General features: G+C 43.7%; 1 protein-coding gene across 1 annotated transcript in view; it reads right to left on the bottom strand.

The window, feature by feature from the left end:
- Positions 1-24,315, bottom strand: part of adarb2 (adenosine deaminase RNA specific B2 (inactive)) — a 120,873-nt gene extending 96,558 nt beyond the window's left edge. Inside the window, 1 exon segment of the mRNA XM_048267127.1 lies at positions 23,769-24,315. Coding sequence (XP_048123084.1) covers positions 23,769-23,871 — 103 coding nt within the window. The 5' untranslated portion in view covers positions 23,872-24,315.
- Positions 24,316-26,154: the final 1,839 nt, after the last annotated feature.

The following is a 26,154-nucleotide window of genomic DNA, read 5'->3' as shown; positions in this document are numbered from 1 at the left end:
CTAAGCCACAGTGGAAGATCAAATGAAAATTTGCCATCATGGACTTATCAAAGATGAGCATGGGCAGATTAGGCTAGTGGCTACTGTAGGCTACTGAGCATATGGAAGACTGCCAAGTTTCCATCAAAGTCCAGAAAACAATCCGAATGGACAATGCTCTTAGCTCCAAACTAGGGTCTTGTCGCCCTGGCGGGAAGGTTCAGATCTGCCACTGTGGTAGTGTGTATTTATTTATTTGTGTGTGTGCGTATGTGTGTGTGTACGTGTGTGTGTGTGTGTGTGTGTGTGTGTACGTGTGTTTGTTTAAATGCCCAAGGTGAGGAGATTTGACACTTGACAGTGAGTGGGGCTGCGAGGCGGCTGGTGAAGGTTGCCTGGACCCTCAGGGTAAAACAAAAAACTCAAAACAGGAAGAGCCAGCAGGGGCTCAGGTTGGGGGGAGAGTGGAGAAGGGATGGCAGGGGGGGAGGCATACGTTGGAGAGTTAATAGAGTATGACAATAGGGAGGTACGGCTTCATCTCTCCCTGTGTCCTGACAAGGACATTTAAACATCAGCTGCCTCCACTGCTGGTCAAAAACACCTTTAATGCAGATGACAGGGAGAAGTCAAACTCTCCAAGTTGGAAAATAATCTTTTATTATAAGGGTCCAATTGAAGTTAAACAATTCATGTCTTTATGTAATTATCTGATATAATTAAATAGTCATTTGTTTTGTTAGACATATTATACAGCATCATTATCATGACACACTCTTCAGTAGATGTGAGTTGTTTCTGTCATACAGCTGTAGGTGTGATTTTACACCTTCATAATTTAGAATCTGAAATGTCAGTGCTGATAGAACTATTGGTCACAGCACTTAAAAGTTAAAAGAACATGATGCAGTTCTTCTGCCTTTTAATTCATTTTGATATGCAGAAGTGCATCTCTGTCAATACCAATGTGCACCCAAAATGCCTGGCATTGCACTATGTAACCTTTTTTGTTCTGACCAGGAACATGAACCTTTTGGTCAATCTTCAATGAATTGGGTACTCCCTTAGCACTAAGTGGGTACCCAGCATGTTGAAAATAAGCAGAAATGGGAATATCCGCACTGTGCTACTTTAAAAGATCATTATAAATACCAAACAATGGATGAAAAGTTAGGTATAAAAAATGGTGGATGAAAAGTCTGTCTTTCTGATGACACATTACATGTCTCAGCATTCCCGTCATTATATCGCTGCAGTAGCTATTACAGAGAAGTCCCAGTGACACAGGGTTCACCCACCAGGCCTATTCCTAGGGTGAGTAGGTTGAGGTGCTTGCTATCTTAGTCGAAGGCCAACAGCTCAGCAAGCCCTGCTAGGATAACACTGACAACCAGCCACTGTCCCAGTGAGATAGGGGAGGATAGAAATATTATGCAGGAAGTCATTTAGAAAGCAGCAGACTGCAGAAATGACACTGGATAGGGAGGGACAGTCAGAAATGCAGATAAATGCAGATGAGAAGGAAAGCTAAAACTAGGAACTTCTTACAAAGTTTCAGATTAAAAAAGAGCCACAAATATGTTATGTATACTACCGGTATGTAAATACAGTAAGTATGGTATACAAATTCTTACAGAAATAATTTTCATTAGAGCTGCCTTAGTACATTCCTTGTTTAGAATTATACCAGTGTAAAGGTGAGGTCATAAGAGTATTATAAAATGGATAGTTCCAGTCCTTGATTGTGATTGGTTGAACCACGTTCGATGTGGTTGTATATTTCCCCGATATAGAACGGCCTCTCGGGACTTATTGCTTAATTACCAACCTCTAATAAGTACCCTAACACTTGTACATGTACAGTGCTGCTTCAGACACAGAATCAAGAACACTGTGCTGTTAAATCAGTACATAAGACACTTCCTCAACTTTGTTTTTACTGCATATGCCAATCTAAAAGGATTTGTTAAAGAGCTTTACCCACTCATGCTGTTGCGGTGGTGCTGGGTTGAAGTACAGGCTCCAGCTGTGAGATGGCAGACAGGCCTCATTTTATTCAAGGTAATAATACACAAGGTAATCAGTGCTGAAAGAGCAGAGACGGGAAATCAGGGATGTGAAGTCATATTTTTTTTGCCAACAACACTCGAGAGTCAGCAGGTTGTGGCTTAATTAAGATCGCGCAGCTCCAGCCTACCACATCATGTCCTCCGTGACTCACGGGCCCCCAACCAGGCAGCGAGCGCAGGTCTAATCCGCCGCCACGCACCACCAGAGACACCGCTGCAGCCCCGGTTAGCCAGAACCCTCCACGCCAAATCTCTCCACTCACACCGAGTTGGATTAGTTTGGATTTTGGATTCCACATACGGTGCCACAATAAAGCGACAACTCCACAACACAAGTTTACAGCCTGACGAATAACCTTAACAACCACTTGAGTGAGGCTAAACTAAACAACTGAATTGGTTCTGAGTCATTGAGGGGGAGAAATGACATTTGGCTCAGACGTGAGCATGAGGTTACCCAGCTTTGTCTCAGGTTCTGTCGTCGTCTATACTAACCCAGCTCCAGGAGTGATAACTTGCTCATCCATGCAGCACGGGCACCAAATCCCACCGACTTCTGTCAACCGCAGGTGCAGCTGCTCAGGAAGCTATCTGGATGAGAAAGGCCAAGCACTAGGGGAGAGTGACTCAGTCCTCATATAGCCCCTCACTGGATGGGAATGCACATTGCCACACACACACACACACAGGCAGAGAGAGAGAGGAAGAGATAGAGAAAGTGAGAGAGAGAGAGAGACAGCATGTGTGAGAGATAGTCAGGGAGCACGAGACACTAAGCAACAAAGCCACTGAAAGCCACACACATACACACACAAGCACACACACACACACACTCACACACATACACACACAAACACACACACACACACAAACACACACACACAAACACACACACACACACACACACACACACACACACACACACACACACACACAAATAAAATAAATAAATAACAAATTCTGTGCCGACAGCTCATCAAGCCGTACTAAAGCTTGCCAGACAGGTGTGCCTTTATCGCAATCCTTGAACCGAAACACCTTTGTTCGGCTGTTAAGGTGATGATGCTGCGACATTCAATCTGATTTTAATTCAAACACACATGAGCACTGTCTCATCAGAAGGTCCTGCTACACCCCTCACCTCTCCCCTCCCTCCCTCTCTCTCCCTCCCTCCCTCCCCGGGAGCCAGAGTGGAGCGAGTCAATGTCAGTGGTCGCCGTTTGTCTGGTTCCTTGTGCTTTGATGGGCGGCTGGGCAGGCAGGCGGGCGAGCCCTGGCCTCGGCTCTGATTACACACGCGCTAGCTGCACTGACCTGGAAAAGTAGAAGAGAGGAGAGGAGGACAGAGGAGCAGGCTCGTGCACCTGACGCAGTGCCATCGTCTCTGGGGGAAAGCTCCTTGAGTCTGACTCACTAAAAGGCACTAAGTGGGACAAATAACAGGCTGGGAGTGAAAAAAACACTCACAGGGCAGATGGACGACACCTGTTCAGAGGGGAAAGGAAACCTGTTGTCTTGCACTTAGCCTGCAGTGTCTTGCACTGTGATCAGATGCAGTTTTTCTCTTTTCTCTTTACTGTCACTGCCTTCTCTCTCTCTCTCTCTCTCTCTCTCTCTCTCTCTCATATGACATATCATCATTTATTGTATCTGGTTGTTCATCCTTACACCTGACTGTAGTGTGGTAATCAACATAAACATGCATGCATGCATGCACATGACCTGAAAACATTGCTCATTACAAGATAAAAAAAAGATTAGTCACCCACCCCACTCTCTCAACAGAGAGAAAAATTTTTAAAAGCCATCAAATTCCTGACATAAGCACTAAATCTTGACCTGAACTGTGTACTGTGTATGAATTTGTTGCTAAATTTGGAATTAGCTGCTAGCTGGCTAACAGCACATACATCACGATAATGCACTTCTGTCATCCTCTGTATCCCCTTAATCAGAGCACATCTGTGTTCATATGGTACACACACACACACACACACACACACACACACACACACACACACACACACACACACACACACACACACACACACACACACATAAACACATAAAAACACACACACACAAACACACAAAGGGCTAAACCAGAAACACTGCGTAGCATACTCAGCCTATATGTACAACAATATCAGTCCATAAACGTGGTCTGCTTTGCAGAATTCATGTTGATAGATTTTGTGCTAATTGAAACTGTTCACAGGATGTAAATGAAGTAGAGAGAAAGATAAACAGAAAGAGTGAAACCCTCCTCTACTCAACTCCATGATGGTGAGAAAAGAAAAACAAAACAGTGAAAAATACAATGGATGCCATTGGTATGTTGAGCTCCTGACACCACAACCTGCTAGTGTGTCAATGCACTCACACCATTAAGGCTCAGAACCAAGCAGTAGCATGCTCATTAACATCACCACGTATTATGGAGGGGAAAACATGTGCCGGCCGGCATTTGGTCTTTACATTTAGATTACCTTCCCAGAGCAAATGTCCTTCTTTTGTTTCTGCTGGAAAGAGCGACGCAAGGAGAAATTCAAAGACATCCACCAGAGAAATAAGAAAAGGTCGGCCCACTGACAGAACCCTTTGTTATTGCTAATGGAAACATTGCGTTCCATTTTTACCGCATGGCTCTGCAATAACTTCAGCCTCTTTGTTCCAATGGACATCAGAATAAAGATCACATCTCATTTCCATTTACTCCCAGTCTGCAGCTAGAGGTCCGACTTATCATTGCACTCTAAGACGATGGAGCCCTTTTGCCAGCACAGCTACTAAGTCTGAACTGTGACACCAGTGGCTGGGTCTGCTAACTCTGACAGTGCCGAGTTTATGCACTTCCCAATTTCAATGCATGGAATCATTCCTTAATATTTCCAAAGCGCACTCAAAAATGTTTTGTACTATTTCGCATTTCAGTATTTATTGTAATGTTACTAAGGTCTATCTAACTGCACATAGTCTGGTGTTGCCAACTGTTATTGATCATATCGTTATGCCACTAAATCTTAAAAGTTAAATGTCAACAGGGCAACAAAAGTTGGTGATTTGTATTACAAATTTATTGAATGGTAGTACAAAAAAAACATGTCCCAAGAACTCACAATAGGTGTCTGACCCCTCCCCCAAACATATACATGCATCATACACACATGCGCTGAGACTGCCACAGCTGACTGGTCACTCTGGCTCCGCCGGCTGGCCTGCACTGGGGGATTATCAGCTATCAGTGGTGGGGCCCTGGAGAGGCCCTGTCTCAGCTCATCTTGGGCCGAGGCAGCGCTCCGCTGCCTGCTATAATTGAAGCTGATATCATTTCCCCCACGACTGGCATCATTCCCCTCCCTACCTCCGCTCTTATCACCATCCCGAGCCGCTCGCTCGGACATTAACAGGATTAGCCTCCCTGGGAGATGCCAGCTCAGTTGCATCATGGTTAGTGTAGTGTTATTGTTTGTTTGTATTGGTAGCAAATTGGTGGTTACCCACTAAGTGTGTAGTTAGATATGTTTGTTGAAATTCACTGCATCCCCCGTGTCTTTAGTTACTTAATTGGTTCATTTGAACACGTGCTGTAGATTTTCTTCCCCAGGCATTGCCAATATAATGCTCACCCTTTTCCTCTTTTCTTTTCTCTTCCTGTGCAATTCCCAAATAACACAAAGCATCACATGCACAGAAGCATGTAAACCACTGTTTTCTGACAAACAGAAAAGAAGAAAAACAGCACTGCACTGGTTCAAAGAGGTGTTTGTGAAGAGGTGTGATCTTTGGCTTTGATCGTCGGCCACAAACGGGCGGAAGACTGAGGCCTAGACACGTCCCGCAAGTTGCTGATTTGCTGTAATGACTGCATTACCTTCCTGAATCAGGTGAAAAAAACACACCAGCCACTTCTCTGGGGCTACCTTCACTCTAATGTACAAAAACAGCATTGACAGAAAGTGCTTCGCTGGGCTGAAAGGCTGCACCATAGTCAGCATGCAAAAACAGAGGCCATAACAATAAAAACTCCTGCATGACAGAGCGAGAGATTTGAAACACAGAATGCTTGCTGTGTGGTATTGATATAGTTGTCAAAACAATTTATGAAAGAATAAAGAATATGAATACTATGTTCCCTGTGCATCCGTTAAAGACTTATATTATGTTGTGAAAAGTACACTTCACACATTTACAGATATAAAAACAGTTGTACTGCATTGTATTCATTACAAGTATTGAATACAATTACACTACTACAGTATAGTAGTGCTAAACGTTTACACTGGCATCTTGTTTTGCACAAAAACAACAATTCTAGGCTATTCTATTAATTGTACTTAGGCACAATGAGGTTCTTGAGTGAATACGAAGGCAACTTTTCAAGGCAATCCAAGGTTAGTTTGCAACCCACATTTGCATTGTTTCGACACGTTTGGAGGCACATCTGGAAGCTGTTCTCAGCAGTAACATATGCTCTATGCTCAATATGCTACATTGGAGTTCATAAAATAGGTCAGTCTGAATCTAGCACAAGTGTGCAGCGTTAATGACAATGAGAGCATGTAGCACTTTGATTTATTTGACACGTAAAAGGCCACATATGCAGTCGGGCATATTTACAAAGCAGCAGAGCTGAGAGCATGGGGTTTGTTTCATTTCATATTTCAGAAGGAGCTTTCGTTCCACGAGCCACTGTGAAGCAGGAGACCCGTCTTCTTGGGGAAACAGAGAGGATGGCAGCTCACGCAAACGTGTTTTTATCTCCTGTGGGTATGCCGCTGCCTGCTTCCTGTAAGACCTACCAACCACCACACACACACACACACACACACACACACTCTCTCTCTCTCTCTCTCTCTCTCTCACACACACTCTCTCTCTCTCTCTCTCACACACACACACACACACACACACATGGCCGACCTAATTTCTTATTAGAACCTTCAATGTCAAAAAGAGGTGGGAATAAGAGATTTGATGTCTATGCTCTGAAATAATACATGATCCCTCAAAAGACAAATCAATCCATGCTGCACAGACCTGGGATTCCTGTTGTCTACCCATGAAACTAGATCACCTGAGAGAGTGGCCTGTCACATATGATACTAGCAAGAGGCACAATTTAAGTACATACGTAGATCTTAAGAATGTATGAGAAAGTGTGTGTGTATGCGTGTTTGTGTGTGTGTGTGTCAAAAAAAGTCAAAAAAGTCAAAAGTCAAAAGTCAGCTTTATTGTCAATTTCTTCACATGTTCCAGACATACAAAGAGATCGAAATTACGTTTCTCACTATCCCACGGTGAAGACAAGACATATTTTACCAATTTTAAGTCCACAGACAAACATAACATTCAAGTAAACAAAAAGTAAGTAAATAATAAAATAAGAGGGCACATATAATAATGAAAAAATAAGAGCAGCAAAATTTTGTTGAAATTGTGCATAGACAGTCAATAAAAAACTAGTGCAAAGTCAGGCCAATAAGAGGCTTGGGTAGTTCTGTTTGACCTGAGTAATAAAGAAAGTGGCATAGTGGTGCAAGTTATGTAAGAGCAGCAGAGGTGTTGTGTTTTCAGGACAACAACACCAAGTTGTAAAGTGTACAAGTGTGCAAGTGGAGTAGTGCAGGCGGCCATTGTGGGTCCAATGTCCAGGATGTTATGTAGCTGAGGGTGGAGGGGGAGAGGAGGGAGAGAGTTCAGCATCCTTACAGCTTGGTGTATGAAGCTGTTGGTGAGTCTGGTAGTGCGGAGGCGCAGGCTTCTGTACCTCTTCCCAGAGGGCAGTAGATCAAACAGATTGTGAGCGGGGTGACTTGCATCACTCACAATTTTGGTCGCCTTGGCGGGTGAGGTGGGTGGTGTAAATGTCCTTCAGGGAGGGGAGTGAAGCACCAATGATCCTTCCAGCTGTGTTCACTATGCTGCAGGGCTTTCCTGTTGTATTCAGTGCAGCTTCCGCCCCACACAGCGATACAGCTGGAGAGGATGCTCTCAATGGTGCCTCGGTAGAATGTGGTCATGATGGCTGGTGGAGCACTTGCTCGCCTGAGTTTCCGCGAGGAAGTACAGGCGGGCTGAGCCTCTTAGCCAGTGATGCAGTGTTGGTGGTCCAGGAGAGGTCTTCACTGATGTGCACCCCAGGAATTTGGTGCTGCTCGCTCTCTCCACCACAGCACCGGCCAATGGTCAGTGGCAGGTGTTGGGTGTGACCTCTCCGAAGTCAACAACAATCTCTTTGGTCTTGCTGGCGTTCAGCAGGAGGTTGTTGTCCCTGCACCACGTGGTCAGATGGTCGACCTCCAACCTGTATTGAGTCTCGTCGCCCTTGGTGATGAGACCCACCAGAGTTGTGTCGTCAGCAAATTTCACTATGTGATTGTGTGTGTGTGTGTGTGTGTGTGTGTGTGTATGAGTGTGTTTGTATATCTGAGTGAGTGAGTGTGAGGGACTGTGTGTGTGTGTGTGTGTGTGTGTGTGTGTGTGTGTGTGTGTGTGTGTGTGTGTGTGTGTGTGTGTGTGTATCTGTGTGTGTGTGTGTGTGTGTGTGTGTGTGTGTGTGTGTATTAGTGTGTTTGTATATCTGAGTGAGTGAGTGTGAGGGACTGTGTGTGTGTGTGTGTGTGTGTGTGTGTGTGTGTGTGAGTGTGTGTTTGTATATCTGAGTGAGTGAGTGTGAGGGACTGTGTGTGTGTGTGTGTGTGTGTGTGTGTGTGTGTGTGTGTGTGTGTGTGTGTGTGTGGTCCATTGATGCTGGGACAATGCCAAAGCACTTCCCCGTGTTCCCCTTTCCGTCTGCATGCCAGTCACTACGTACAGGATGACAAATTACCCAGCGCGCGACTTCAGAGCACTGCGCCCTCCCCGCCACTCCCTCCTCCAGATGGACCTAATTAAACTATTAGCCAATGAGCAGCAGCTAACGGCTCCATCAGGACCTATTTGGGGCTTCAAGCAAGCGGTGCGAATAAACTGCAACTTGCAAATCACAGCTCCAGTACAACAGAAACCTATAAAAAGATCTTTATAGCTTTGGAATTCGGTTGCGGAGGCATGGAGCTGTCTGTGGAGCAGAAGGATAGGACAGACTAAGAGAGGGAAGGAGAGCAGGGGAGATTGGTGAGGGTTCTTGAGCACTGGCTTGAGGGTTTGTGATCCACTACTTAGAGGACAATAATTTAGAGTGATATATATACGGCATCGATGAGGATCTGGAGCATCCCTCTCTGCCCGTCTCAATCTCTCTCCCCTTGCTCTCTGCCACTCGTCGAGTCCAGCTTATCTGTCAACACCTCCTCTGTCCCATATATTGCTACACACGGTCAGGCTGATTCAGACGCCCCATCAGTCAGCCAAAGAGACGCCCAGGACCTCCGCCGGTGTGCCGGGCACGAGACTCGCCCAAGGAACACTTCCCCAACGCCATGTCACCCGCTCGGCCTCAGAACAGCCACCAAACCTTAGCTATCACTTCACACATGACAGGCCTGGGAGCATACATGCAAGCAAACAATTTGTGCTAAATAGTTGAGACGAGCTTCATAGCTGTGGCTAATAAGGGCCATTCATTTTGGGTTAGCTCCTATCAGGATGACATATGTCTTGACGGATGACAAATCGTTGAGCTTGACAGCATGGGAAGATACACAGGAATCATGATGTCATCCATTGTGCAGTTTCATGTAGAGATGTCATTTCTCTTTGTATTATTGATGGTGGTCTTAATGCCTTCAAAACAAATAGGGGACGGAAATAGAATATTTGATCAGCAGTTGGTATATTTATTCAAAATGATACATCATTACTATATCTATAATTATTATCTATAATGCGATGTACTAAGTTCATCTATGCAGACCATTTGGGCCACTGTCATATTGGCGCTTACTGAAACTGATTGCCTTTAATGCCACCTTTAAAAGCTTGCAAATCACTACCATTTTGTAGTCTGTCACCTGAGATAAACTCATGTCAAATGGATTCTGATTAACTGTCACCGTTTCTATTGTTGTCAAAATCACTCTGAAAGTGATCCCAGTGCTATTGTTCTTAATGTTGTTGTCATTATAATAAAAGCGTTATAGCTACAGCAATATTTAACTGGCAATGTAGATGGGCCTGTACAGACAAATTGGAATATCATTATATCCCGGCAAGCCATTGTTCTAGAACTCTTTCTATATCTCTCTCTAATTGCAGTTAGTACAACCACACATACACTGCCAGAAACATTTGGAGAACTTTGTTTGAATCCAGCATTCACACAACATATGGGATTTAAATATTCAGTGACACAAGAACTTGAAAAAAACACTGACTAACAGCAAAGTCACAGCAAAAGTCTACTAACTACATAACTGATAGAGTGCAAAGTTTCGCCAGACACCTAATTATATATATATATATATATATATTTTTTTTTTTTTTTTTTAGTAAGGCCCATCAACCATAACCCATCCAGGCTTCTCAACATCTATTATGGCCTCCATCTCACATCGAGTTTTGGTGGGTTAAACTGATGGAAATCTACCCTTTTGAACCACATGTTTTATTGGCTGACCACAATTCCCATGATTTGATTGACTGGCCACCGCTGAGGGGTTCACTTAATGTCACGGTGATGCTTCTGTGCACTGTGTCCACTCTGTTCACCTCTCACACAGCCTTTCCATTTATTTTGCGTTCCTCTCCCTCTCTTCACTCTTTCTTTCACCCCCTTCCTACTCCCAACACCAGTAGGTGATGTCAGGCGAGTTGCAACAGGGTCTCGCTGCTTTCGTTCCCCTCTCTAATGTTTTCCTGTTTCCAGTGCCACCCCTCCCTTTCTCACACCTCTTCTCCCTGTGACAATGAGATGCGGCGACGCCAGCTGGAGGGTCCCAGGGTGCTCGCCTGTTCCCCCAGACTGCCCCACTTTCAGCCATCATCACCACCCCTGCCAAAAACATCCCCAGCCTCCAGCCCTCCCCCTGTGACACAAACACACACACACACACACACACACACACACACACACACACACTTCGTTCTCTCTCCTCTGTGTCTTCTTACTGCTGTGTGAATCTTCAGTTTTTTTTTTTTAAAGAAATGGATGGTCTTGTCATTCAGCCTAACAGAATGATGTTGCGCGTGAAAGATAAGGGCAGCATCCCTGAGAACATCTGCTTGTTCACGTCGTTTCTCCGATTCCTCTCCCTGGGTCTGTCTCTTAACACTCTCTCTCTCACACACCCACACACACACGCAAACACACACTCCCTCTCTCTCCGGTTTGATTCATCTCCCCACAACAGGGGAATTCCCTGGCTCCTGAGCTTACGACATTCTGAAATGCTTCCAAAACGATGGTGCTGAATTAATGATAAAGCAGATGCACAGAGGGTTCCTATCCATTCTGTGATGAAGTGGGGAAGTGTAAGTGCAAGCTAGTGTGCATGTGTCTGTTAGCGTGGGTATGTGTGTGTGGTAGAGGATGGTAGTGGAAACAATCCCACACAGTCACACACACACACACACACACACACACACACACACACACACACACACACAAACACACACAGACACACACACACACACACACGCACACACACACACACACACACCCTGCATGCCCATGCTGTTTCAGTGGGCGGATGGCTCTGCCCATTAACAGGTCTAGCCAGATGATCAGACTCAGTCAAACTGACAGAGATGCACGAGCACGCGGCATGCTGAGAGGGGAGTCACCACCGATGGAGAGATGCAGCGGAGATGCGGACTGCGCGCGAGAGAGCGCGGGAGAGAGGGAGAGAGAGAGAGAAGAGAGAAAGAGAGAGAGAGAAAGAGAGAGACAGAGAAAGAGAGCAGGGCTTAGCTGCCTGCTGGCCTGCAGCGGGCAGAGATTGCGGTTGTCATAGTCAAGCTGGGCCGAGCCGCACGCCACAGCTCTGCTCTCACAGCGAGCCTTCCATACTCCACGCTCCTACCCCATAATAATCACTGACACCCGCTCCTTTGCCGACAGCCCACCTCCTCCTCCTCCTCCTCCTCCTCCCACTTCTCTTTGCCGCCTCTTCTGAAACTGCCAATTTGCCTCCGATGAGCCAAACTTAATCCCATCATCCTCTTTTCTCCTGCTCGGGCAGTAGACTGCCATAAGACTGCGGCACCATGGCTGTTCATACCACAAATACACGGAGGCTGCGAGACAAAAAAAAGAGAGAAAGGGAGAAGGCAACAGAGTGCACACATGTGAGAAAGAGAGAGAGAAAGAGAGGAGGAGAGAACGCGGGACCCTCCGACATTCTGATTTGCACTGGGCCGGGCTGCTGCTGTCAGAGAGGCGTTATCTGCAGCCCTGCTCCGTGTCCCACTGCTCCTGTCATCTCTTTGTAATTGTGCTCAATGGAGCTTGAGATGCACTCCTCCACGTCTCCCTCACTCTTTTCTTACTCCCTCCCTCTCTCTCTCCCTCCCTCCCTCCCTTCCTCCCTCTCTCTGTTCTTTGCCTCTGTTTATTCTCCACCTCAGGTCGGTACGTCTTGTCTTCCAGAGCAGGTCAGGAAAACAGACAAAAAAAATGAAAACAAAGAAACAAAACAAAGAAACAGCTGCAGGAGAAGGCCCAGTGTGTTCTCCTCATGTGCACAGACTCAATCAGAAGGATGCGATTTCATGGCATCAGTAACCTGCTTTTCTAACCTCTCCTACTTTCGCTTTTTTCCCCTCTTTCGTTTCTTCGTCTCTGTCTCCATCCATCATCCAGCAGTACAAACTGGGACAGCTTGTCATCCTATCATTTAACCCTGCTTTCCCCCCCCTCCCCCATATCTGCAGTTTCATGCTCTCCATCGCTCTCATTCTCTCCTTCTCTCTTTTTTCTGCCCTTCTCTTTCCCCCTGTTCACACTGAACGCGCACCTCATTTCTCTTCTCTCAGTGGGGTGGCACTGACCCAGGCCTCCTCCACCTGATAATGTGAACGTTAACTCACAGCCCTCTTAGCTCTCGGGGGCGCCACCCCGCTCCCTGGCACCCCTGCCCACCTCCCATCCATCACCCTGCCAGTGCCCCTCCCCCACAGGTGATCCCACACCACCACACTGCTCCATTTTCCTCTGAGCTCTCCCAGCAGGCTGGCACAGCACTGCCCCCCCACACACACACACACCCCACCTGCATCTCACTCATGTCCGTCGTCCTCTTTCTTCTCCAACAACCAGATCAGATGTCTTCAGACCTTCAGTGTGTGTGTGTGTGTGTGTGTGTGTGTGTGTGTGTGTGTGTGTGTGTGTGTGTGTGTGTGTGAAGATGTGTATGCACATTAATACAAGTGTGTATGTTTGTGTGTGTGCGTCTATTGGAGATGGGGAGACAGCTCTAAAACAATGGGACCATTTGGGGAAGTTCAATTAAACGACTTGTGACAGCATGCATGTGAGGGCATATCTGCTCCGCGCCACTTGACTCCATTCATTAGTGCGTGATGGTGCCAAGCTAGACTGGTTTTATATGGATATTTATAGCTTAATAAGCAGCTGGTGAGAGAAATCTTGTGAAGGCGCTTGGGGCTTTTGTGATCTTGTCAAATAGAATCGGAGACACAAAAAAGATGACAAGCCATTGGGGGCATTTTTTTTTTTATGATTCAAGATGAAAGGGGAAAAAATCAAGTTCTCCGAAACTACAACAACAAGCATTTTGTTGATCGAATCCATTTTGAAATAAAAGAGTACAAGCCTTTGTGTTTCAGGCATGATGAACATTTGTTCCAACGGAAAATAAAGAACTGACATGCCGATTTTCTTCCCGTAGCTGAAGTGTAACCCACCAAGCAGTAGGTGTCATATGTATATTAATCACAGCCCATGCTAGTAATGAGACGCAAATTACGGTGAAATGGACAACAGTTGGCTGGTGTGTGGCAGCCTGAGGGAGAGTCGATACAGTCTTGTGTTAAAAGTGCTCTCTATATACACTTAAGTGACGGGGTGAGGGCCCTTGGCAAGTGCATAGGCTGCATTGATCTAACGCTGATGCAGGGCTACATTTCAGCTGAACTACCCGAATGGAAGCTAGCAAATAAAAAAGCCATAAACAACAACAACACAGGAAATTAGTGGCTTAGCAACACTCCTGCCAACTGCTGATTGGATCAGATGGGAAAAAAGTGGTTGAGGCTAATTATAACACACGTTACTTCCAATAATTGTTCGGCGCACTAAAGTCCTTTTTGTCAGGTGTAAACAAGGCGTGTGACTAAAGCAGGAAAGGAAATCAATAGACATCTGTTCATTTATCTCCGGCTAGAGGCCACATTGAAAAATGGATCGGTCACCGACGCACCACAAATCTGCATTGTGATCGAGGAGCAAGACCTTCCTGCTCTAGCAGCAGCAGAGAACACTAACAGGCATTTCTCCTACTTTTTATCCCTTTCTTTTTGTGGTTAGCCACTGAGGCGTGGTATGGGAGAAGACTGTCTGGTACCACCATTCAAATTACAATACTGGCTTACAAGACACAGAGACCAGGCAGACGGGGGTCTGGACCTTCATGTTGGACCAGCAACTTCATTATGAGGCTCTAATGAGAGCGAGGGACAGGACTTTGCTCTCTCTGTGGAGTGTGAGCGGGAGGACTGGAGCGTTTATTACCCCAGACATCCCCCAACTCCCTTCTTAAGTGCTGTCTAATAAATCACACTGAGAGGTCACTGAAGGAGCTTTACCCTCCAACTCCAAAGAGGAACGCCTGAGGAAGCGGCACTTTTTTACTAGATTTGTTCTTTTTTTCTTCAAAAAACCCATATCTATTTTTTATTTCCAACAGCAATATCTATTTCAACTTCTCAAGGCCTATTTCATTTCTTGCCGAATGAAATGATGTTCATTGTATTTAGTAAAACATTTAGTTAAAAACTATTTGTTTTTAAATGCTAAAATAGTGGAAAAGTAGTTAAACATTCTTTGATTCACGTATACTTCACATTTGGATTCACTTATGATTTGATCTTCTCATTCACCTCTGCAGCGTGACACAGGGATGTGATCTAATTGGAGCCTGTCTCCTGCATCCGTCGGCAGGCAGCTTGAGCGCTCGTGTCTGCGAGGAGGCGGCACCTGGGTCCAGGGCCCCAGAGGCCATTCTGTCAGCCTCACGTCTGTCTTCAGAGGAGAGAAATGAGGCTGATGAACAGCCTAATGCGTGGCCACCATCACCTCCGTGACCCTCATCAAAATCAATACAACACACCAGCCTTTCCGCACAAATGGTCATAGTGAGTGTTTACTGTGAGTATATTCTTATTCTGTGGTTTTCATTTATTTTTGTTTATTTGGCTTATTATGTTCCCAGCACATAACTCATTTTTGCTCAGTGCACATTAGATGTGATGAAAATCCGTGTTTCACATCATTAAATTTCCTTAGAGTGGTCTGGATTATGTGTGTGTGTGTTGTGTGTGTGTGTGTGTGTGTGTGTGTGTGTGTGTGTGTGTGTGTGTGTGTGTGTGTGTATGGTGGAATATGCCCTTAAATAAAATTAAAAATAATTCATATCAAAACAAAATCATTATTCCTAATCAAGTGGAGCAGTGCTTGGCCCTGAGTTGAGAGAAATGCAAACGCGGTGCCGGCCTGGCTGCTCTAAGAGAGATTAATTTCCACTGTCGTCACATCAGTGGCCCTTCTCATGGACATTAAAACAGCAAGTGCTCATACATCATATGCATCACAGACTCACGTCACACACAGGGACCTCTCTCTCTCACTCTCTTTCTCTCTCTCTCTCTCTCATATATATATATATATATATATGCAGTAGACATTTATCACCTGTTCACCTAAGATGAGGATGCAGGCAGCAGGCTGGACAGCCAGTCCTTTATTTTGAAGATGGAGGCTCTAGTTCCACCACTAATGCTACCACTCTTTTACAAATGCAAAACCAGTATCAGCATAAGTAAAAAAATATACTAAATATACACTATATCTATCTACATGCCATGTGCAAATATAATGTCAACAAAGATATACAAATAAGATTATCAGTGGATATTTAGATTTTCTTGGAAACAAAGGCCATAATCTCCACTCACATGTTTCATTTTAACCATTCACAGGAGACAAAGTTCTTCCTTCATTGCTGTGGGCACACGCAGTGTGAAGTGTTACTAATACCTGTCTATATGAAGGACTGAAAATGTCACTCGCTGCACTATTTAAAGTTCTTTTCTTCTTAACAAAGTGGATTTGAAACTCCTACAGAGTGACACAGGAGGGAAAGTGCCAGAACAGGTGACAACAAGATAATAGCTTTCGCTGTGTGGAGTGTTCACCCACCTGACCTGACCTGCTCGGCTCCTGCCAATACAATAGTGTGCCTGCATGTGTGTCAGTCCCTCGATGTGTGTATGTGTGTGTATGTTTGTATGTGTGTATGTGTGTGTGTGTGTACAGTATGTGTGTGGGCGAGCAAGTTCAGGCCTCTCTAATCATCATGCTGGTCCTTTCAAATTAAAATGAGCCTCCATCACACTAATGGGGGAAAATACAAGGACAATGATCCTCTTTCTCCCCCTGTGAGCAGGAAGTGGGGATTACCTTAGTCATTGTCAGCACACATCACAGCAACATTTATTATTATTATTATTTTAGCCCCTCTTCAAATCTGCACACTCGTCACAAACCTCACAAGCTCTATTAAGCCTTTGTCTTCTATCCTCATTGTTGTATTCCTACGCAGAACATAGAATATGCTGTAGAGAATACTCAGTTCCTCTATACAAACAACAGATACATGTGACAATTTCCCCGCCGGTGCGCAATCTCATTATAAAAGGTGTTGTACATCACACCTTGTTGTTTGTGCAAGTTATGCACAATAATCCCCAAGAATGGGATAAAACATCTTAATTTCTTACATGAACTGCTGTGTTTTGGGAGCGCAACGCAGTCTGCATTTTGCTCTGGCCATTTGACAACAACAGGGTTTATTCAGCGGGGCACACGGCTTGAGCTTTTCCCTTTATTCTGAGTACCATGTGTAGCCTCAGGTCCCAAGTATCCTTCAACCTAACCCAGCACAGCGCAGCACTGCAGCCTCAGTAGAGGCGGGAGAACCACCTTGTTGGGGGAATATCAATCCATGTTAGACCTGGGCCTTTACCACTGCACGAGGATGTGCAAACAATTCAAGTGAATCCAACTGTGAGAGCACCAATACACTCCCAGGACAGACCGACTGAAAAAAAAAAATGAATGTACTCCAGGCTATCGCAGGAAATGGAGTGATTGGAACTAGCAGTGTTTGAATGCAATTATAACAACATGGCCCATCTGAACAAGCTTTCCAAATGAAATGTGAGGAAATTAACAACACAAAGACAGAGCTGGAATATGAATAGAATGTGGGGAAATACACTAATGTACCCATTTACTTTTTGCAGAGATTAAAAAAAAAAAATGTTGCAGGGGACTGTGGTATTACATCAGAAACAGTTTATGGAGACAAATATTTTTAAATACCTTTTAAAGGATTTGGCTGATAAGCCCGGCCGCACGGCAAAAGGCCCTAAAGGATGTGGGAATCGATGGATGAGAGGGGATTTACTGCCGAGCGCGCGGAAGGAAAACTGTTATTTAATGTGGCCTGTGAGCTGAATAATGAATCTGCTGGAGTTTTCATACACTCTCACTGCCAGCCTCATCAAGCCAGTAAATCTCTTAATATTAGGATCCACTCTTGTCTGACACTGCAGATTTGCACTGCTAAAGGTGGACATGAAAGGGGAATATTTATTTAAAAGACCACAGGCAGTGTGTAGAAATCATAGCTAAAATTGCATCATGAACTGTATTTGTGCTTGTCTACATACGCTGATTAACCACAACCTATCAATGTTCTAGGAGTCCTCCTGTCCTCATTTCAATACAACCCTAAATGCCCCCATACCTCCAGAGTGGTAATAACTTACCACAGCATACTATAATGTCAACCCACCCCAGTTGGGTTTAGTTAATTGATTCATGCCCTACATAGCCATTGTAGGTTTATGTACACTGTGCACTCGTGTTGATATTACAGTACTCCTCTTATGTGGGGTGACAGCTGAAATGGCTCTTAAGCACACAACACAGATTATCTACGAACATTCGAAAATGAACATTAAGGATGGCCATTAAGTGACCCCCTTCACACTCCTCTCATATCTGCCACAAGTCTCCCCTCTTGTATCACACAGCTGAAAGAGGAAGTGAATTATGACATTAAATATTTAAATGTACTACCTTCAATCTGTTGCAGCACAGGGTATATTGATAGCAATTACCATTTAACACTGATAATAAAAATGTGTCTTGACATAATGCACAATGAAGTGAAAGTGAATAACATTTGGGAAGGGTGAATATACTCTGTGAGTGACAGCGGCAGAAACAGGACATGCCTGGTATTCTGTTTTAGTGAAGCTAATGTTGCAGATTTATTTTCTCTATAACTTCAGTCAAGCAATCACCTAAGCACCTCGGCTGTGTTATTGAGACGTTTTGGCATTAAATTTGCTTTTCCTCACTGAACTTTAAGTAGAAATTCGAGAGCCAAGTCTCAGAAGCCAAGAGGTGCCATTATGAGATAATTACTAATTATGCTAATTTGTAAAGTTGTGCTATTTCCTTCCTTGGTCATTTTATCTGGAGTCCTCCAGAGGGAGAGAGAGCAGCCGCCATTCCCTTGTAATAACCTCTCTTCCATACTTCTTGGATAAATGCTCAATAGAGGACAGAGTGTCCTAAACCAAATATCAGTTCTTCACTCTTAACCAGGATATTTTTACTAAAAAGTAAAAAAAAAACTGTTGCCATGCCATTATTTTCATTAACTACTTCAGTGTAATTTATTTATTTCTCACAAAGCCACTTTCAACAACTTCACAGCCATCACTGGTACATTCATTTAATGATGTCTGTTTTTTTCCTTCACTTCTATTTCGCGTAATACAATTTGCACTCTGCCTATGAACTGAGTTTACACTCTTACACTAGGTGATAACTCTGTTTTTAGATCCAACCCACATCATTTAACATAATCTCTTCTCAAACATCTAATGTTCTCAGATGTGCTCTTAGCAACATGAAAGCAAAATCTCTGCATTTTATTCAGTGTCGCTCAGCCTGGTTCAAAAACAAGGTATATCAGAATATAGGTGACATTGATACAAATGTGCGAAATTAATAAAATGTGAAAGTGATAGCTTTTTTTCATGGTTTTTGCAAAATGTAGGTGCGCTGGTATTACTGGAAGGCAGACCAGGTACAGAACAGTAATATATGCAATGTAATACCAGTGAATGAATCAGACAAAGTGATGATGATCCTCTGAATTTCATGACAGAACAGGAAATACAACGACAGAAAGACATAAATAAAGCAGAAGAACAGGAAAGAGGGACTTCATTAAATTCTGTCAGCACAACAAGAAGATTCAAATCTGGAAGGTGTGCGTGTATGTATGTATGTGTGTGTGTGTGTGTGGGGGGGGGGGTAAGGAAGCACAAAGAAAGCCCACAAGAGTCGTATAGGCAGTATTGAAAGCGTCACAATGAAAAACATGATGTGGTCACCATGATTTCCCCCACGTCTCCGGGGTCTTGTCCCTGCTTAAGGGGTCATAATGTGGGAGAAGACGGGTCTCGCTCTCGCGCACTCGGTGGGAGAGGCCTGTCCTGCTCTCTAATGGCTCTGCAGCAGCAGCAGCTTGGTGATGCCGTTGGTCTGCCTGCTCCCGCGCTGACCCCTCGACCCCTGGGAGCCCAGCCATCAACACGGAAGCAAGCAAACAGTAATTGCAACTTAGTGCATCCCACGCGGTGAGGGCTTCTGCTGTCTGTCTGCCGAAAAGGAGGGAATTTGTCTGTCTGCCAGGGACACAATCAACTATCATGAGACTGAGAGGTGTGCACACTATACTGTACCTGTTTCTCAGGGGATCAATTCTAGGAAAAACTGCATAATGTAGAAATTGAAGAAAAAAATTAATTTATATATATATATATATATATATAATTTTAATAATTTATTCCTTGATGAGTTGTTTTTTTTCACGAGAGTAGATAGACAAGAGAAGAGTTAAGGGGAAACGCACAGCACTTCATTGACAGGATTTAAAAGGCATCGAGAATGTGCTTTGAGACAGTTTGTCACTAAGTTGCTCTTTATAATTCTGGGGCTAAATCACTATCAGTGTGATTAATTAAAGCTGAAAAAACATACAGCAAGTCTGTTCTACTATTTACAGACATGATGAAGTGAAGCAAATAGATTTCAACAGACTGCACTATTCTGACAAAGACTAATGAAGCTCAAACAATATGCAATTCTCTGACAAACACATGTGCTTCTGTATCAGCGTGCATGCGCTCCCCCTCTCTCTGCCTTACACACACACACACACACACATACACGGACATACACACACACACACACCAGACACACACACACACACACACACCAGACACACACACACACACACACACACACACACACATACACACACACAGACACAAACACACACACACACACACTGCCGAGAGAGAAAAAAATAATCATGTACAGACGAAATGGACTAATAATTGAAAACTAGCGATGACTGTGGTGATTATTGCCCTTTTACAAATTGTGTTATGATAAATGACATCCTGATATATATATATATATATATATAAATTAATGACAGTGGATCTTTACGCACACACTGCTTCTAGGAATATGATATTTTATGATAGGGGGTGAGAAAACCACATGTCTGATCAAGAGAACTGCCCTAGATTCTGAGACTAATCCACATTGTGTTAAAAAAAAAAAAAAAAATGATTACAGTCAAGAACACTTTACTACTATTACTTGAATGCTATCGCTAGAAGAAAAAAAGAGAACAATAACAAATGGTAGATCTAATGAAATCAGCAGAAAAATCTGCTTACATCCATTTGAATACACACACGAGTTTAATACACCGGCCATCCCATGGTAATCCCCTGCTTTTCCAGTGGATTAGACCTTCAAATACCAAGTCACCCTAATCCCAGAAATGCTGCTCTTTTGCCAAGAGAAGTATAAAAATAATTGTTTGAGCTTTCAGAGAGATGAATATGTGAAAAAACAAGACACACAAATAGGGCATTATGTGACCATCTCCATTATCAAAATGGTTAAAACAATCTGGTGATATAATCTGAGTTCGGCGGATTAATTGTCTGAAATACTCGGCACAAAAGAGTATTGTCTGTTGACCAAAAAAACATGAAACACACATTTTTACTGCACCATATTGTTATTAAAACAAATATTGTGCAAAATGTGTTTATTACTAAATAATAAATAATGTGACAGGACCTCTCTGACCTCTTCAATGCATGATGACATCAAACTGGTCATTGCATTAGGAAACGGCCGACCTTTCTAACATAAGCCCTTTGTGAGTGCAGAACACTGACGAGACATCACACAATCTAAGAACCTGTTTCTTGGACCCAATGGCATCAAACTGCATCAACTCAGCAAGCAAAGTAGCCATTTGGAAATATAACGCAATGGCCTCTTCAGCAATGCTCTCGCCTGTTCATACGCAATGCTTAATGTTCTGTAACCAATTCTGTCATTTCCATTATGCAAATATATTTGCCTGGCTGCTATATTTTATGAATTTGTCTTTCTTGTCTCAATTACTTGGGTTATTAATACTGGTGGGTAGAAGAAAAGGCCACAGTCTGTGGGCAATCTAGTGTGAACTATAGAACGAGCTAATGAAACGCTGTTTAAAAAACCTCTGTGCTGATAATGCACTCCAGCACTGTATGGCTACAGGCAAAGTACACACAAAAGACAAAAAAATTAGGGTATGGCATGCATGTTTCTTCTTTGGTTAGTGTTATTGACTGTTTAAAATTGAAATGTGGAATTCCATGCCCATGCAGGTTGCTCAAAACACTGCATTGATTTATCACGACATCATTAAGGCCCTAAATGGTCACCTGGATTATGGACAGAAAAATGTCTACTACTAAACCACATTGCACTAAAACCAGACAACTGATAACAAGTAAATAAAAATAAAACTGGATAACCAAGATGACACTGAGACATAAAACAACAACAAACAATAAACATATTCAATTATACACTACTACTCTATCACATAACATTTGGACAGAATTGAATCACACAGCCCCTAATTTAACTCCACAGAAAATACTGCAGAATGAAAGCACAGGCAAAAATGAGCGAAGGACCAAACAGGCGCTGATCAATGGAAGCTTGTCGGCCCATCCAGCCTGTGTCCCACCATGGCTGCCATCAGACACGATAAGCCGCTGGAGGGGTCGTAACATACGGCACAAACTTGTCACAGGGGAGAGCGAAGAGCCGTTCTTGGGCCTGACCCTGACAAACCTGCTCGTACATCACCATGCCATCAGAATAAGATGGAGCACCATCGCCATGCCTTCGCATCTACCACGCCAATCTACTCCCTCTATCTGCTGTTGCGTTTATCTCCTTGACTTCGACATAGGCAAAGGAGGAAGCAGTGACAGCCTGTCCGTTTTGGAGGTGGGCTGTAGCTCCACTCCCGCCATTTTTGCTTCCTCCTAGAAGGCAGCGTGAGGGTGAAGGAGTGATGATTTGCAACAAGTTATTCTAAAATCAAACAGTGCAGTTTGAAACTTCTTATTTGGGTAGTTTATCATTCTCATCTACATTTATAAACTATTTCCCTCCCTTCATTATACGTACAGAACTGTAAACTGCCTCTTTAACCCTCTTTTATGTAAACAATAAAATAAATAAAGATTGGTGTCTGCATGTGTGCATTTCATTCCAACTAAAGTCAAAAGACATCTCTTCCACATAGACCATCTGCTAAAGGCAATATTACTAAAGGAGGAGAGAGGAATGCTGATAGATAGCTCCTCATGTGAGGGGCACTTTCGGTCAGGAACATTAGGCTACGGTCATGTATACTAATATGAGGTACTAAACAGATGCCCTTGTTCTACCGCGGTATTCCCCGGAGTTCCAAGTTCTATGAATAGGACTCTTTAATTCAGTGAACTGAATAGCTCCTCGCCGATGAATTTAGAAATGGTCGCCACTAAGTGAATTAAAAGAAACCAATAAAATAATATTTAATTTGACATTCGTGGCGTCTTCATATGCTTTCTCAATTGTAAAGCCTTTGCTTTTTTGGTTCAATTGGTTACAGACACATGAAACATAGAAGGCGACAGATATGACATCCACATTGATGTGCTTAAAATGTAAAGGATTTCACAAAACAATACCTTTGGCGTTGGCGTAGTTAATATTAAGATATTGCATTAAGCTATTGCATATATAACGGTTAGTAGACGTAATATCAAAGGCGCTTCTTTGTTTGGAAAGTTTAGAGAAGGCTGACCATGGCGAAGGGGGACAATGAGGCGACCTTAGCGCGACACAAACCAGAAGGTTTACGCGTTTGGAAATTGAGACAGCAGGACGCACGACCGAATAAAGACAGACAATATATACCACAAATTCCTTCATAACAATGGCTAAAATATTTCAAATCGCTAGCGTGTGTTTAGGTTTCCGCTAAATATCTGACTCGCAATGCTGTCGCAGGTGTCTTAGGATTTGTCAAGGTGCGCACGACCTCTGTCATTCCCCTCAAGCGTGAAAAAAGCCGGAGCCACTAAAAAGTTTACCTTTTCTTTTCGATCTCCGCCTCCTTCTCCGTTTGAACTTGCATTTCACTTGGCTGTTTGGTGTTCCGGATGCGCGGGTGTTGTTACCAAGAACCGATGCCATGGCAAGATCACTCGCAGAGCAGTACAATTTGATGAAGCGTGCGAAGTTGTCTCAGTGAAGTTGTTGCCTCAGTTCAGTGCTTAAACAAAACCACGACGTCGTTGTCAGTAATTGGGGCGTTCTTTACTTCCCTTGGTACTTTTATAAAGGGAATACCTCTTGCTGCTAAATCTCAGAGTGCAAAAAGATTATCTCAGAAAGTCCTGTATGCTTGCTCCCTGTCCGTGGCATCGTATTTGGAGCACAGCTTGACAGTTCGCACTGAGCTCTCTTGCTCGCAAGGGCGTTATGTAGAGGCTTCCAGTTTTCTGCACCTCTGCGATTTTTGGCACCAGCCACTTTGAATCCAATCATGCAGGGAGCCTATCTATTTGCTGCCGCAAATTCTAATTAGACCCAATCATGACTGTCGCCGCGCCGTGACATCATCAGTGGTAGCACCAACCTCAGCCCCCACCTTTACAAGCCAGCTTGCAAACTCAGCTCCCACTTGGGGTGAGTGATGTGAATGATGCCTCTGCGACGCAAGGCTCAGGCTAAAGTAAGGTACGGACAATAATGTGTAGCCGTGCCAATTAGAGAGCAATCTAAACGTTTTATTTACTGATTCATTCGCCAGTTTCCTTGTCTGTCATAACTCTTGTTTTGTCATCCCTAAATGTGTAACCTTTTAAAGGATAATATAACAATCAGAAACTAATCATTTGAAATGAAAGTTGTTGCAGCATTAACAAATGAGAGGGGCAAAAACTAACATTAGCCTACCATTACCAGTGACTACAACGGACAGTGACAGTCTGAGCAAACCTGAAGCAGTCTGTTTTTCATAGATAACAACGCAGGGTAATCACTGTCTGACCTCTAGATCATGAAGTAAGGGTTTTGACAGTGCATTTCGTGTAGAGACATTTTAAAGACTGTGACATTTTGGCATTTTGTCTTGGCATTCAATCTTGGCCTTCAATTCAACACATTACACCTGGTGCTGGTAGGTTACTCAAAACTTCCAACAAGGTCTATAGTCATGTGCAAACAAAAACTACCTGCTTGATAGAGAAAAAAATAAACATACACAGTATGACCTTAGTTTGTGCTGAGTGCAGAAATAAGTGACAGCTCTCTTGAGAAAATTCTGAACTGGAGGCAATAAACTGAGGTCATAGTGGTGAACTCAAGACTTCTTTTCTTGCAGACAAAGACAAAAGTTAAGAAACTACTGTAATACAGAACATGAGTCATATGCAGCGGCTTCCAGATCACTCCAAAGTATGTACAAAAATAGACTTGCACGCAGAAGTGGGACACAAAAGCAGAAAATATTTTGGTAGATGGTGACATTTTCAGAGAGAAAAAAATCCTGGTCAAATGTCATTAGCCAATGAGCTTTTGCGACACACATTACAAAAAAAAACTGTGAAAAAAAAAAGAACTTCTGTGAAATTCCCACTTGAAAATATGGCATATTCGCTGATGTCAGAGTAAAGCAAAGTCATTTTGAGGTACTCCTTGTGCACAATTTCCAGTGAAGGATAGAGGTGAGGGAAAGAGAGAGAGAGAGAGAGAGAGAGAGAGGACTGTGGTGGGAGGTCTGAGGGGACGTAGCCTACCCGGAGGACACCCACACATATCCATGTAAATTGCAGTTTAAGAGAAATCAATAGCTGTGACAAGTTGCCAATGTTGCTATCAGGGGATGTAATGAAGGTGTGTGGGGGTATAGACGCTCAGATAACACAGCAGAGAATGTGTGTGTGTGTTTGTGCGTGTATGTGTGGAAGTTTTTTGTTGTGGGGCAGGGGTTACTTCCACAACACGTCCCCCTCTGAGTTACACACAGATGAAGAAAAAAATCATGCGAGCAACCATATATATCTGCCTCCAATAAACAGGCCCAGAACATTATTTAATTTAAAAAGAAAACAAGGTCATAGGGCGAAGAAAAAATGCTGAGGACTGGCTGGAATTTTGTGCTGGCTCTGAGGTGAGAATCCAGCATGATTGGCTCCTAATGAAAAGTGACCAGCTCCTGGGTGAACGGGTTAATCTAATTCTGCACATTCCTCTTCTATTAACGCACTCATGAACGTGGACCTGTGTGGACATGTTCAAGTGCTCCCATTAATTTGCTGTGATGTCAGCTAACTGCAAGCTGCATGGCTAATGCCACACGCACTATTGGAAACACTAAAGGAAGAGACCACACGGCACCAAAGACAGATTAACCGCACCACAGGTTACACCTCTTCACAATCATGATGTGCATTCAAATACCCCCCCCCCCTC

Source organism: Alosa alosa, chromosome 16, assembly GCF_017589495.1.
Source record: "Alosa alosa isolate M-15738 ecotype Scorff River chromosome 16, AALO_Geno_1.1, whole genome shotgun sequence".
Lineage (NCBI taxonomy): Eukaryota > Metazoa > Chordata > Actinopteri > Clupeiformes > Clupeidae > Alosa > Alosa alosa.
This window is presented reverse-complemented; position numbering and strand designations above follow the sequence as displayed.